Below are 16,148 nucleotides of genomic sequence, written 5' to 3' on the forward strand. Positions count from 1 at the left end.
ACGTCGTATGAGTTTGCTTTTGTAATTCTTGATAAACCAACCGTAACGTTTCTTTGCTGTTTTCCGTCTAAAATTGCATTCATATTTGCTTCTTTAATTAATTCCAAAAATATTTCTGTTTTCTCACCCGCCCCCCCCCCCCCCCAAAAAATACCTTACTTTATCGTCCGACATTGCTATGGGACCACAAACGTACGTGTGACGTCATATCCGGTCAAAGCGTGTGACGCGTATCGGTCTGGTCAGCGTTTATTCGCAAAACAATTTTCCATCGCCAAAATTCGCATTTTCCTTTTTTTCGATACGCTTCAAAATCTACCCCTTCTAAGAGTAATAACTTTTTTCAAATTTTGGGCCCTTTTTTGAATTTCTAGCGTTTCCATTCAGTTTTATTTTCCCATTTCTTGAAAATTTGAATAAATATGAAATAAATATTGGTGGATGTAAACCCCAGCAGAGCCATATAGAGAGAGAGTTTGGCCAACTCGGGCCTGCTGCTGCTCACCGCTCCCTCAGGGGATGGGTCAAATGCGGATGATGAATTTCATCCCACTTAGGTGGGCGTGACAATCAGTGGTACTTTAACCTTTAACCCTAGAGAAGGTGGCAATGACGATTGAATGAGAGAGCAACAAAGAGGATAACAATGAAAGACAGACTGTTTTTGCAGCAAACAAATCAAATCTAATCTAATAAAAAGATGAGGGAAAGAAATTATTGTCACCCTAAAAAACCCCAAGAAAAACAATGCTGTTTCCTCTGCACACGTAAGGTCAGCAATAGGTTCGAGTCCTACACTTTAATGGAAGCAAAATCATCTCATCCCTCTTTTTTTCTGGAATTAAAAATCCTCCCCCACAGATTTTTGGATTAGGATTATTTTTCAATGGCTGTCACCTACTGTGGTCACATGATCCAGATGTCGAGAGGGCGCCACTGGCATTGCCTGGCTGTCACTTGGATTACTTTTCCATAGAGGAAGGGTTGCAACTCACTCCTCCCTTATGTTGTTCTGCCAGAGAAACGTCAGGCTGCGCGTCGCCACACGACAACCGTTGCACTTCGGATCGAAAGAGATGCTCCGGATAAACGGCGAGGGCGGCTCTGCTGGCTCAAGCCATCGAGCCGCAAACAAAAACACTTTCGGGCCTTGTTTTCATTAACAAGCAGCGTGTGCAGCGTGTGTTTCTGCACATGGGAGAACGTGCCAATGTTTTTCAAACAATTCATATGTTAATTGGTTATTGAATGTTATGTCGTAACACAAATGTTTTTTTTTTCATTTGTGGCAGCATTACACAGTTAGACTGCTAAAAATTCATTCCAAGGCAAACCGGTCAAGAAATGCTTTCGTAAAAGACAAGTCATCAACTCTTGAGTACTGTAGTCACTGATACCGATACCAAGTACCGATACCACTAATACTTTTGATGCTAACAATTTCCCTAAAAAAATGGCAGATAATTTTAAAGAAAATCATATGCAGTTTTCCTTATTATTCTTTGTATTTCTAATTTCTAGTTCCTGATTGTAAAACGTCCACACGAGGACGGCCGTGATTACAATCGACCATCGTCGCATGTACCGATACCTTGAAATAAGTCCTGCTATCGTCCTGATATCTGTTCTCGCCAGTCGCTAATTAGACAATTAATTTAAAGGATTTAAACGCTAGCTATTAATGTCAGGCTATTAGAAATATCAAAATTATGATTTCTCAGCCAAACAGAAGAAGCAATGAGAATATTAAAAATGAAAACAATAAAAGTTTGTCCTGTTGTTAAATTATAAGATTTATTGAAAAAGCTGCTTATTAAAGTCAATTATTTTCTGGCATCAAGATTTTCATTTCAATGCAAATTTTTTAATCCCGTTTTAAAAGCTACTCTTTTTTTTTACAGGCAGTACTTTGGCACAGTTCAGACCAGGGTTCACCAATTCTGGTCCTCGAGGTCCGGAGTCCTGCAGGTTTGAGATGTTTTTAGATGTTTCCACCCACTAGCACACCTGATTCATATAATCAGCTCGTCAGCATGCCTGATAACGATCCTGACCTTTAGCATCAGGTGTGTTGGTAGGCGGAAACATCTCAAACCTGCGGACCTCGAGGACCAAAGTTGCTGAACCCTGTTTTAGACTGATTGTCTTAATCATTGTCCTTTTTTGTTTTAAGTGTTTTTTGAAGTTTTTCTTTCAGTTTGTTTAAATGTGAGTGACTGGGACCATCTTCTATGGTGATTTTGCACTTGGATTTGAAAGAAAACCTTTTACATACATTTTCATGATTTCAGTCCCAAGAAGCTTGAGAGATGTCATTTTTACTTCTTTTCGATTTCTTGCAATTAAGCTTTTCCAATGAGACCAACCTTGATTTTGCAGTCAAACGCGAACTAGAAAATAGCTCTTCCACATCACAACGTCATCTTTTTGTCTTGCAACCATGGCAACCAAGTCTCTTTTATTGCAAACATTGCGAGTGTGAGATGCTTAATGCTGACGCCACAAAAGAGTCAACCTTGAATTTCACCACTGCTGGATCCCCGCTCTGAAACTGACGCACTTATCACTTTGCCCTCTGCCCCCATCTTCTGCTTTTTTTTTTTCTTTTTTTGGAGCACAAAATGCCTACCTCTGTTTCTCTCTGTGTGCGCCTCTCGAATTCAGCAGCAGCTAGAGAGGAAGGATAGCCAGGGCAGCTCCCAGCACAGCGTTTGCAGCCATCGCAGCGCCCACACGGACTCGCCCAGCCACCCGCCGTCTGCGATGCTCGGTGATGCTGCGGTGCCCGCTCCCGCCGCCCCCTGCCATCCGCTGCCGGGCTTGCCCCCTCACGACCCCGCGGATGGCACCCTCACCCTCCAGAAGAAACCGGACCCCTTTAAGATCTGGGCGCAGTCAAGGAGCATGTACGAGAGCAGACGTGAGTAGCGCTGAGTGTCAAGATTTTTGACTACTTGCAGTATTGCCATGGTCCCAAAAACGTATTTATACGTTTTTTATATTGTTTTTTTTTGGGGTGTTAAATGCTAGAGCATACAGAAGGCTTTGATGCAGCTTCTGACCTGAAGAGGGAGCTTTTCTTAGCTTATTTTAGTTTAGCTGTTGTGGTGCATTGCCCTCATATTTCTTGGTTGTTCTAATCTAACCAATTGCACGTCATGCGATAGCCAATCACAAGCTGGGATGTAGGGGAGCGGGTGAAACGCTTCACATGATTGGCGGAGCCAGGAGACATTGACGCTGCTCTTTCTTCAAAAGGTTAAGTATTTAAAAACAAAAGTAACATCCTTGTTTTGAAAATGTATCGAGTAAAAAGTACAGATACTCATTAAAATGTAATGGATAAACGAAGTCTAAAAAATAAGTATTCAAAAAAGTACTGGGAAAAACTACTCAAGTGCAAAGTATTTGTACTTCCCATCTCTGCTCATCAGTGATGTCCACGTTTCACAGCAACAAAGTTCAGCATACCAGGAAAAGAATACACACATTTTGCAAAGGCATGACACAAAAGGAAAATGAATTGCAAAACTAAAAATGAAAATCAAGCAAAAATTTAGAAAATGAGGCTATATTAGCAACGGCTGGCATCAAAGCACTACTAGGAACAATCAAAAGTGCATTTCATAAACTGTCAAAGCACATGAACTCAATTGCCTCAAAAAACGTAAAAATATGTTCTCTTTTAAATTTTGTTTGTGCCAAAGACGTATTCTTAAGGTTTTTATGTTTTTTTTTTTTATGCTCGAGCGTAGGCTTTGATGCAGCCTCTCAACTGCAGAGAACGCTTGAAGAAATTGTTATTACAAAAACGGCTAGCAGGTGGCAGCAGAGTATAAGAGATCAACCTGGGTCATGTTGCAAAAGCCCCCCCCCCCCCCCAGTGTTTTTAACAGGTTTGTGAATAATGATGCAACTTAGCTATCTTCTAATGCTAAATGCTGCAAAACTGAAACAGATAGAAATATACTTTTTCTTCCTGATGAATGAAGAAACTCTAATATTTTCTTTGGGTAGGTTCCATGTTTTTATAGCAATAGAGCAGAATATTCTGTGAGCCTTGCAAAATCAGTCAAAATCCAGTAAAACAGCCGAGAGCGAAGGGGGTTGCTTCAGTGAAAATGGCTGCTGGAAGTGAATGAGTAAATTATCAAAACTATTGATATCTCAAAATCTGCAGCCAAGTAACGTATGCCCATCAGCCTAAAATTTCCCGTGAAGGCATTCAAATATCTTTGGTACTCGGAAAAAAAATCATCTTTGTGTAATTGGTGCAACTTATCTTGTATGCAGCATGCAAGAGTTTGAAGTCAATCTTGGGATTGACGAGCCACAGTCAAAGGCCGTTTTTTATTCTTGTTCGTTCTGTAATTAGCAGGCCACAATCCGCATCCATTCGACGTGATGGATTATGCACTCAGCACCTCATCCGTCGCAGGTGTGTCGTCTGCGGGATCTCGTCGCTCGCGCTCGTCGCCTTTCGAACGTGAGCTCTCTGTTGTGTGGTGCGGCGCTGGTTCATAATCATGGCTGCCTGTGGAATCTAGGACTGCTGCTGATTAAATATTAACTGGGCCCAGAAAGCTGCGGCTGATTAGTCGATGTGTTTGATAACCCCTGGAGGAGATCCACAGTCGTGCGGGGAGGATGAGAAACGCGCCGAAACAAGAACGAGACAAAAAGATTGTCAAAGAGGCCTAATTCTGTCTGTGTGTGCATCGTTCAGACAGAAACTCAAGAAGTGCGAGAATTTCCCTCCAAAAATTGAGTGGAAAATTAATGTAGATGGTAAAAATAGTGAGAATGATGTCTGTGCGTTAACTGAAAAAAAGTTGGATACTTTGGAGGGAGCACAACTGCATTCAAAAGCAAAAGACAAACAAAAGACACAAATTGATTTGCTGTTGTTGTTGCTTGGGAGACATTATGCATATTAGGGTTTTTATCAATCTCAGGGGGGCGGCCATTTTGCCATGTTTTTATTTTTATTTTTTAATCTTTTACTTTAATATTTGTGTTGTGTCATTTTGATGTCTCATGTCTGCACCAGTCATCGAGACAAATTCCTAGTAATGTAAAATCGATTCACTTTTACATGGCAATAAAACTCGATTATGATTCTGACTTGCTGTCGACTGAAGACGACATCATAGTTGCTGAGGGCTCAGGCAACGGCCAATCACAGCTCACCCGTTTTCTGAAGCTGAGCTGTGATTGGTTGCTACCTGAGCCCTGAGCAACTATGATCTCATTTTCACTCTATGGCAAGTGGCAAAATGGCTGCCTTTTGATATTGATAAAAAATGATGCTGCATAACTCTTATTCCAAAAATGTAATATCAATCTGAATGTCATGTTTCAGCTAGTGAGGTCACATATAACTGACATATATTATTGTCAAGAAATGTTTAAGGTTGACTTCCACTTTAAGACTAGACTGTTGATCTTCATTTTGTTCGAGACCCTGAACCCCACTGCTTTCCGATGCACATTCAACAAATCTTTCTTTATTGAATTATTTTTTTCTTTAAATTCAAGACATAATGTATGTACAGGGTTCAGTTTTGAACAAAATAAGCAGAGAGAGTATCCTTTAGATGTAATCTGGCTCTCTTCACTTTGAATTCAGAAAGCGTTGTGTTCTTGTATTCGCCGCCTGCACGCATCTTAAGGAAGTCTTCCTTTCCTTTTGCTCGATAGCGAGTTGTGCTGGAGCAGAATTGAAAATCATGCAGTTAGGCCGTTCACTTCACTCAACTTTATATTTACAAAGCACTTTAACTCTTTGACTGCCAGACGTTTTCAGAAAAGGGATGCCGTGGGTGCCAGCCGATTTAAGCATTTTTGACTGATCTTTCAAGGTCCACAGAAAATGATGTGTTTGGACTATGGAAACACACATACTACCAAATGAAAGATTGGACTCTCATCTTTCATCAGAAAAAAAAAGTTTGTTTCTACCTTATTCTGTTTTTCAGTAATCAACAATAGAAAATGGTTAGTTTCACCTCTGTTTTGAAACAAACGTCTTTTAACGTCTTTGGCACTCCTCCCTAGGATTTTACTAAACGTTATTTAACGTTTTTGGCAGTCAAAGAGTTAAAACAACTACCGCTGTTTTCTTAAGATGGAACAAAGTGGCAGCAGATATGACAACAACCGAGGCCCCAGAATTGATCCCTGTGGAACACCGTATGTTCCGCTATACATGTAAACTCATATTGCAGATTAGTCCGACCACTTTCTTTGTTTGATCGACAAAAGTAGCATGAAGGGATTATTTGCAATAATAAAGAAACACAGTCACACGTCGACCCTGAGCGCAGCAAATTGTGGACAGCACATGATACGCCCCCGCATGGCCAATGATGGCCAAGCGGGGCGTATCATCATGACTCACTTGAGTCGGGTGTGTGACTTGACCGAACCCCTGAGACTGACTCACCGAACCCCCGGTTAACTCTTTGACTGCCAGACGTTTTCAGAAACGGGTTGTCCCCAGTGCCAGCCGATTTTAAGCATTTTGACTGATCTTTCAAGGTCCATAGAAAATTATGTGTTTGGACTATGGAAACACACATACTACCAAATGAAAGATTGGACTCTCATCTTTCATCAGAAAAAAAAAGTTTGTTTCTACCTTATTCCGTTTTTGAGTAATCAACAATAGAAAATGGTTAGTTTCACCTCTGTTTTGAAACAAACGTATTTTAACGTCTTTGGGACTCCTCCGTAGGATTTTACTAAACGTTTTTGGCAGTCAAAGAGTTAAGAACCACAGGACTAGAGTCTGATTGTGTTTAGGCATGTGCTGATTGAAAGTTAACCATGGTCTTAAAATGTCAACCTTCATAACTGCCGGGGTTGGAGAATCCAGGTCCAGAAAGTAAAAACCCTGCCAGCTACAGGTGCTTCTACTCAACTGGCAGGTAAACAAGCTCGTCTCCACCTGGTCAGTAGAAGTGGCTTAAGTCAAACTGTTTCAGGGTTTTTACCTTCTGAACCCAGACTCCACAACCCTGAATGATTGACTGCTTGCAGAGTTGAGTAAATAAGCCGGCCTCTTTTCCCAAAAATTGAAGGCAGATGACTTCAAAGAAGTGGCTCATTTACTACAGCTGGTACTAGTTAGCCCCAAGGACAACATTAATAGCCCACAGGTCTGTTGTAAAAATAGCTCACCAGTGATAGGACATGGTGACTTACTAAGCAGAACTAAATCACAAATTCATTTCTTCTACACTAAATATGCAGTTTTAACCCCTCTAGGCTAAATATTTGAAAAAAGTGATTATAAAGCGGCAATTTGGAACTGGGATCCCACAACTTTTTTGCTCATGGCTACCATACTGTCATAATCTAATATTGGCCCATGCCTAGTTTTGGTAAATGATACTTGACTTATTTTCCACCTTACAAGGCCCTCAAAGCACTTTTCTTTGGACTACTCATTCACCTACTGATGACGCAGCATCAGGAACAACTGGGGGCTCGGTATGATTTTACCATTGACAATGCCTAGCTTTCTATTAGTAACTATTTGAACAACAGCTTCTGGAGAGTTTTAAGGCCAAGCTGTTGGACTTACTGAACTTTGATGCTACAGAGTGATCAGAAGGTTAATAACAAGCTGCAGTATTTAAATAAAACGCTGAGTACGAAAATGAACGAGGCGAACGGCAATCACTAACATGACGCAGCTGCAATGCCGACGACAGGAACTTGTCCCGCTATAGACCCAACAGACTGACACTGAATGCCGAAGTCCCCATTCCCTCACTCGGCGTGTAAATGTGGTCAGTGGAGGCTGGAAATGTGTCATTGTAAGGAAATTGTTATGAGTGACGGCCATCTGCGAATGTGACAAGGTCGCAGCCGGTGAGTTTTCAGGCAGCCCCATTTGAGGTCTTCATGCAAGGAGCCGCGCTTGCTCAATGAGGCGAGGAGCAGCTGTCCATCCCGCCCGCCCGCAGTCCAAAGCAGAGATGCTTTGTTGATCAATAATTGCACAAACGAGCGTGGATGTGCGCTAATTAAACAAAATAGGAGTCAGACGCCATCAATTGCAGCTGACTGAAGCCGATCCGTCATTTTCACAATTGCTCTTCCTTTGCATTTCAGTGCCAGATTGCCAGGAGCAGGACATTTTCCTTTGGCGAAAGGACACAGGCTTCGGTTTCCGTATTCTTGGTGGAAACGAGCCCGGGGAGCCCGTAAGTATTCTTTTACCTTTGAATCGGAATTACAATAACAATCGCTTTATTGTCATTGTACCACAAGGTGCAACAAAATGGAACAGACGCAACACCTTCGAAACATAGAGAAGCATTGACCAATCGGGGGGGTTCATACGGAACGGTAGCCTGCTGCGTCGTCTTCTATGGGGCCCAAAAAACATGAAGAAGGGGGAGGATTAAAAAAAAACTTCTCTAAGGGTGGCACAGTGTAGATGTAGTGGGGGGGGGGGTAATCTCAGCAAACGATGGATGGAAGGAAGGAAGGATGGATGGAAGGAAGAAAGGATGGATGATGGATGGATGGATGGAAGGAAGGATGAAAGAAAGGATGGATGGATGGAAGGAAAAAAGGATGGATGATGGATGGAAGGAAGGATGGAAGAAAGGATGGATGGATGGATGGATGGAAGGAAGAAAGGATGGATGACGGATGGATGGAAGGAAGGATGGAAGAAAGGATGGATGATGGATGGAAGGAAGGATGGATGGAAGGATGGATGGAAGGAAGAATGGATGGAAGGAAGGATGGATGGAAGAAAGGATGGATGGAAGGATGGAAGGATGGATGGAAGGAAGGAAGAAAGGATGGATGATGAATGGAAGGAAGGATGATGGAAGGATGGATGGAAGAAAGGATGGATGGATGGATGGAAGGAAGGAAGAAAGGATGGACGATGGATGGAAGGAAGGATGAAAGGAAGGAAGGATGTTGGATGGATGGAAGGAAGAAAGGATGGTTGATGGATGGATGGAAGGAAGGATGGATGGATGGATGGAAGGAAGGTTGGAAGGAAGAAAGGATGGATGATGGATGGATGGAAGGAAGGATGGATGGAAGGATGGATGGATGGAAGGAAGAATGGATGGAAGGAAGGATGGATGGATGGAAGGAAGGATGGATGGAAGGATGGATGGATGGAAGGAAGGAAGAAAGGATGGATGATGAATGGAAGGAAGGATGATGGAAGGATGGATGGAAGAAAGGATGGATGGATGGATGGAAGGAAGGAAGAAAGGATGGATGATGGATGGAAGGAAGGATGAAAGGAAGGAAGGATGGAAGAAAGGCTGGATGGATGGAAGGAAGAAAGGATGGATGATGGATGGAAGGAAGGAAGAAAGGATGGATGGATGGATGGAAGGATGGAAGGATGGATGGAAGGAAGGATGAATAGAAGAAAGGATGGATGGATGGATGGAAGGAAGGATGGAAGAAAGGATGGATGGATGGAAGGAAGAATGGATGGGGGGTAATCTCAGCAAACAATGGATGGATGGATGGAAGGATGGAAGAAAGGATGGATGGAAGGAAGGATGGATGGAAGGAAGAAAGGATGGATGGTGGATGGATGGAAGGAAGGATGAAAGGAAGGAAGGATGGATGGAAGGAAGGATGAATAGAAGAAAGGATGGATGGATGGATGGATGGAAGGAAGGATGGAAGAAAGGATGGATGGATGGAAGGAAGAATGGATGGGGGGTAATCTCAGCAAACGATGGATGGATGGATGGAAGAAAGGATGGATGGAAGGAAGGATGATGGATGGAAGGAAGGATGGATGGATGGAAGGAAGGATGGATGGATGGAAGGAAGAATGGATGGGGGTAATCTCAGCAAACGATGGATGGATGGATGGATGGAAGGATGGAAGAAAGGATGGATGGATGGAAGGAAGAAAGGATGGATGAAAGGAAGGAAGGATGTATGGAAGGAAGAATGGATGGAAGGAAGGATGGATGATAGAAGGAAGGATGGATGGATTGCTGGAAGGATGGATGGATGGAAGGATGGAAGAAAGGATGGATGGATGGAAGGAAGAATGGATGGATGGAAGGAAGGATGGATGGAAGGAAGAAAGGATGGATGATGGATGGATGGAAGAAAGGATGGATGATGGATGGATGGAAGTAAGGATGGGTGGAAGGAAGGAAGGATGGATGGAAGGAAGAATGGATGGAAGGAAGAAAGGATGGATGATAGATGGATGGATGGATGGAAGGAAGGATGGATGGAAGGAAGAAAGGATGGATGGAAGAAAGAAAGGATGGATGATGGATGGAGGGAAGGAAGGATGGATGGATAGAAGGAAGGATGGATGGATGGAAGGAAGAAAGGATGGATGGTGGATGGATGGAAGGAAGGATGAAAGGAAGGAAGGATGGATGGAAGGAAGGATGGAAGAAAGGATGGATGATGGAAGGAAGAATGGATGGGGGTAATCTCAGCAAACGATGGATGGATGGATAGAAGGATGGAAGAAAGTATGGATGGAAGGAAGGATGATGGATGGATGGATGGATGGATGGATGGAAGGAAGAAAGGATGGATGGATGAAAGGAAGGAAGGAAGGATGGATGGATGGATGGATGGATGGGTGGAAGGAAGGATGGATGGAAGGATGGATGGCAGGAAAATCCAAACACACCAACTTCCAGTTGAATGTCTTATAAGATATTGCTTCTTACTACTCCACTTACGGGGACCAAGTGTAAGTCATACAAAAGTAATCCTTTCTATTTAGGACTTGATGTTCGAATCCTTAGTGTATTTGAAAGATGGCGCGCTAAAGCTAAAGCAGCGCCGCTGTGGATTGCCGCAGATCTACATCGGCCACATCGTGAAGTACGGCGCAGCCGATGAGGACGGACGGCTGCGGTCGGGCGACGAGCTCATCTGCGTGGACGGCACGGCGGTGGTGGGCAAGTCTCATCAGTTGGTGGTGCAGCTGATGCAGCAAGCAGCCAAACAGGGTCATGTCAACCTCACGGTCAGACGCAAGACCGCCGGATATCCAGGTGCGCGTTACAGATAACAGCTAGCTAATAACCAGACATTATTTCAGCTTGTTATGAGGATTTTTATTTTTATTTAGAAAAAGGTTGATATTTTCCTTAATTTCAGATCAATTTTCAAATGTTCTTCAAGATGATTTTTCTTGTTGGGCAAACAATTTGAAAAGTCATTTTTTTGCAGTGTGATGACTGTAAAGAGGAAAAATTAGCCTAGTAAATATTACTTGAAATTAGAACTTCGAACTGATGATTTTTACAAGAAAAAAATGCTTACAGTAATAAGCTCTATTGCACTTTTGTCTAATTGTTTTCATACTTGATTTTTTTCTATTTATATTATTACTAGATTGTGCAAAATCTGTGGAAAATGTTTGTTTTAAGCCTCACAGTACTTAAAACTGTCTGTTAACACTCAATGCCAAAACTGCTTGATCCAATAAGATCATTAAGTAACAAGTATCTTACAGTAGGCAGAACGATCTTGTCTGACAATTTTATTTTAAGTAAAAAAAAAAACTTCTCAGAGCAAAATTAAGTAGGGGCTGCTCGATTATGAAGAAAGTGTTAATCACAATTATTTTTTGGTAATAATTGAAATCACGATTAGGACGATCATTTATTTTTTGTTACAAAACAAGAAAATGTTTAAACATTAAAAAAATATATTAAGACAAATACAATTCTTTGAAACACTATAATTATTCTAGTTGCTTGTGGACGAAACAAAATGTATTAAATTATATATATATACAGTAAATATGTTGTTTCTATTTCCATTTATATTTATTTTTATCTTGTTTTTTATATCCGTTAATTATTTAATGAAAATTTTAAATTCAATAAAAAATACAATTTAAAAAAGGTACAAATGTATTAATTTAAACAACTCAAGCAACTTAAAATGAGTATTAATAATCTTTTTTTTAATCATTATGCTGATGTTGTGATTGCTCCACAATTATTATTGCAATAATTAAATTGTAATTTAATTTCAACTAATTGCCGTAAACCGTAAATTTAGGTTAATTTAAGAAATGATGTCTTACTTAAGATTTCAGGTTTTGCGGTGTGATTGGTGACTTTTGGAAAGTCCCTCTCACGAGCAGTCTTTTCATCCTCACCAGTGTCCAAAGGGGAAGGTGACGTTCCGCCATCGCCAGCCTCCTCGCACCACAGCAGCACGCAGGCCCCCAGCCTGACGGAAGGCAAGCGGACCCCGCAGGGAAGCCAGAACTCCCTCAACACGGTCAGCTCCGGCAGCGGCTCCACCAGCGGCATCGGCAGCGGCGGGGGCGGCGGCAGCGGGAGCGCCGTGGTCCCCGCCTCGCTGCAGCCGTATGACGTGGAGATCCAACGTGGAGAAAACGAGGGCTTCGGTTTCGTCATTGTGTCCTCGGTTTCCAGGCCCGATGCGGGCACCACCTTTGGTGAGTCCACGTGAGACCGCTAAGATGCAAATCACTTGAAAAGGCCTCGTGTTTTCGTTTGACTTGAATCTGCCGTAACGCTTTTGAGCATCTCTCTGAAAATCATGACTTTTCTTTGTGATTCATTATCATTATGCACCGTTTGCTTCAAAGCTGCGATATTTGGGTCTCGGGGCTATTTTTTCCGGAGGCTTGGCTGCTTAATTCAGCAAAGCGGCACCAAGTGGGTTGGGTCCTCTCCACCAGGTTGCGTTCCCTCGCAAATTGCTATAGAGGACCAAAACTGCCCAAAATAAATGAATCAATTATTTTATATTTTATTTTATTTATTTTATTTAATTTATTAAAAATAAAAATGGATATAACAAATATAATTCAGAAAATTTAAAAAATAAATAGATAAAAATAAAATCAACTATATATATTTTTTACTTCCGTTTTTATAGAAATGTTTCTCGTTTATGTATTTGATTTTGATTTTGGCAGTTTTGGTCCTCCATAAATAGCAAATAGTCCTTTTGAGCGGGGTGCACTTCATACCAAGGTCGCCAACCTGCTATCACGAGCTTAGGGATTTAGAAAGCACTTCATGAGCAGCGCTCATTCCGACAGGATCAGGCCGGCCGGCTGCGGCTTTATCGCAAACATCATCATCGCTGATTCCGACCTCACAGCTGCATTCATTTATGGACGTAAACAGCAAAATTGCAACTATCAAAAGTTGCTCAGCCAGTGATGAGCTATTGGAGATGTTCTCCTCCAACAAATTTGATGTGATTTATCCGTGTCCCCGATGTCATGCCAAGGTCTCTTGTATAGTTAGCTGTAAAGATGACGTAGTGCAAAAAAAGGTCTCCAAGCTTTTTTCCACTGCGAGCTACTTTTAAAAAAGCCAAACAGCAGCGAGCTACTCATGTTTATATGAGATATAATATTTGCCTTTACTTCAAACACAACAACACAACTTGTAGCCCTTACTATCGCTAAAAAAACAATTCTTGTTAACTGGAAAAATTAACAAACTCTGAATATCGACCAATGGTCTAACCTCCTCATAAATCACATTTTAATGGAAAAAATATCGGCCTCAAATAAAAACCAAATATCAAAATTTATAGAAACATGGTCTACGTATATAGAATTTTTTAACCTAATTCCGGTTACTTAATTCTGTCTGTTAGCGAGAGCCACTACATCGTGATAACTTACATTGATGTTTCTGCATCTGGCAATTTATTATTATATTATATTATTAGTATGGGATTTTTTTTTTTAATGGGCTTTAGGTGAACTGATGAATACACACACGTTCGCACGCACGCACGCACGCACACACACACACGCACATACACATACTCACCCACATACAAAAAAAAAGGGTATATATATATATATGTGTGTATATGTGTATATATATATATGTATATGTATTTAAAAAAAAAAACATTTATTAAATTTTTTTTAATTGATTTGTTGGATTTTTTAAAAAAAAAAAAAAAAAAGGAGAGCAATGATGATGTCAAATCGAATGAACAATACTGAGCTCTCCCGTAGAAAGAAAAAGAAAAAAAAAAACAAAAAACAAACACAACAACACAATGCATTTTTTTTATTTTTTTTACCAAAATGATGCTGATAATGCATGCTAGCAACGGATCACAAAAGTCACGGTTTGGATCGGATCGTTTTCCAGATCAGCAAAAAAAGAAAAAAAAAGATGCATAGTACACTTTTGCTCATTGAAAAAACAAAGAATAAATCTAATATGGCCGTTTAGGATTTAGGAACACAACTTTAAGTGCAATATGAAGCAGATATATTCTTATTTCATACATGGTCTATGTGTAAAATAACAATGGCTTCAACTTGTGTTTCTAAAATCTTAACGGCTATATTTGACATTTTGAGTTGAATGTTTTTTTTCATTTACGGGCAGAAGAAGTGTTTTATAAAATAAAAGAAGACAAAGTTCTATTTAATTCAAAGTAAAAGTCTACTAAGGCTTTTTGCATTGCCGTCCGGGTATTTATTTGTTCCACTTTATTTTGACGTTAGCCTTCGCTATCTGTCGGCGAGCTACTCCAACGACGCCGTGATTATTGTAATGCGATGTGTCATCTGCAAAACACTGGAATGTGTGTTAGCCACATTGACGGATCTGCTTGGGACGATGATGTTACTTAGCACAAGACGACGCACGTGTTTGCTTACCGCGACAGCCGCGCGTGTGCTCGTCAACAAGCGCGTCTTAATGCCGCCAAAGCCTTTCAGGCTTTCGCCTCGGCTGTTTTCTTACTTCCCTCATTCCTTTCGGGAGCCTGAGATGAATGGACTTTCATGTGCCGTGAATCCTGGCTTCACACGTTCCCGATAGAGTTCAACCAAGCCCGGATATAAAAATAAAGTGTATTTTTTAAAAACATGAAAAAGTATATTTTATGAGGCGTTCTTCAGCCAAGGGAATAACAGTGACGCTTTATGTGATTCAGTCACTCGTATACTCGTATATCATGCGAGCGCCTTCACTCCCACGCCTCCTCCTGCCTCTCACCTTGTGAACTGGGTTCGGTGTTGAGCTTCGTAGAATCCTGCATACCTGTCACGTCCCATAAGGCCTTGGATTTCGTTATCTGAACAAAGTGACAGGATACAGGATAGTGTATTTTTCAAGCAAGACCGAGGAAGAGGGACGTCATCAATTTAGGTGTCATAAGAAAGAATAACAACCGGATGGAGGATTGTGAGAATAGAGGAAGAAATCAAGGGGTGGGATGACAGAAGATCTCCAAGGTCCATTTGCAGTTTTTCCATCACCGTCACTCGGCTCAAGATAAGTAGCTACGTTTACATGCAGTCAATATTCAGGCTAAGCAAATTTTTTGCGAGAGAGAAAAACTTGTAAATTTGCGACTTTATAAAGTGTCAAATTTACAAGAAAAAAACAACACAACTTGCAAGAAATACACACAGCGTAGCTATAGTCTGGACGAGGTACTTGCTTTTGTCCACCAGGATCTAACGTAAGGATTCGTTGGTGATTAATGGAACACTGTTTATAAAATGAAAAGGCAGGATGGCGATGGATTTATTCATTTAAAGTTTACTTGCATACACGACAGCTAGAGCGACAACGCTTCCTGGTCAGCTGACTAACACTAACCAATCAGAAGCTAGCATACTTGAGGTAAACGCAAGTGAATGACGGAGAGCAGCAGATTTGACACGTTAACTTAGATACTTGTACAAAAACAAATAGCAAAATGTGTAAATAATAATTCTAGAAACATAGATGTACAAGTAAATATACATTTTAACAAATGAGCATAAATTCTTGATCCTCAGGGTGTGGACCTTCGCAAAGCGAGGTGTCTTTGTCGCTGGCAGTACCCAAGGCTTCAAAGAGTGAATGCTTAATGATAGGGTTAATTTCTGCTCAAGCAATTACGATCTCCTTATTTGAAAACCTGACCGAAAAGCTTTGGCACAAACATCCGAGTAGTACGCAACGTGTATTTCTCGTAAGTTTCGGAGTTTTTTTTTCACGCAAATTTGACACTTTCTAAAGTGGACTTTTTTTCTCTGAATATTACCCCCCCTCTAAAAATATATATATTTATACGTGGCCCTAATACGTGGTCGTACTTCCGTTTTCATATTCCGATCTGAACTGCAACACGTGGTCAATGTCATT

At 41.1% G+C, this 16,148-nt stretch overlaps 1 protein-coding gene across 15 annotated transcripts in view; it reads left to right on the plus strand.

Moving 5' to 3' along the window:
• Positions 1–16,148, plus strand: part of LOC144052449 (membrane-associated guanylate kinase, WW and PDZ domain-containing protein 1-like) — a 118,369-nt gene that overhangs the window by 85,258 nt on the left and 16,963 nt on the right. For 13 of the 15 annotated variants that reach the window (XM_077566642.1, XM_077566522.1, XM_077566539.1 and 10 more), the window contains 4 exons: positions 2,665–2,920; positions 8,122–8,213; positions 10,838–11,033; positions 12,155–12,457. In XM_077566642.1, the coding sequence (XP_077422768.1) occupies positions 2,665–2,920; positions 8,122–8,213; positions 10,838–11,033; positions 12,155–12,457 (847 nt within the window). The remainder of the gene's footprint in view (positions 1–2,664; positions 2,921–8,121; positions 8,214–10,837; positions 11,034–12,154; positions 12,458–16,148) is intronic. The other 2 variants (XM_077566531.1, XM_077566573.1) reach the window with 1 other exon arrangement.

This window comes from Vanacampus margaritifer, chromosome 1 (assembly GCF_051991255.1).
Source record: "Vanacampus margaritifer isolate UIUO_Vmar chromosome 1, RoL_Vmar_1.0, whole genome shotgun sequence".
NCBI lineage: Eukaryota > Metazoa > Chordata > Actinopteri > Syngnathiformes > Syngnathidae > Vanacampus > Vanacampus margaritifer.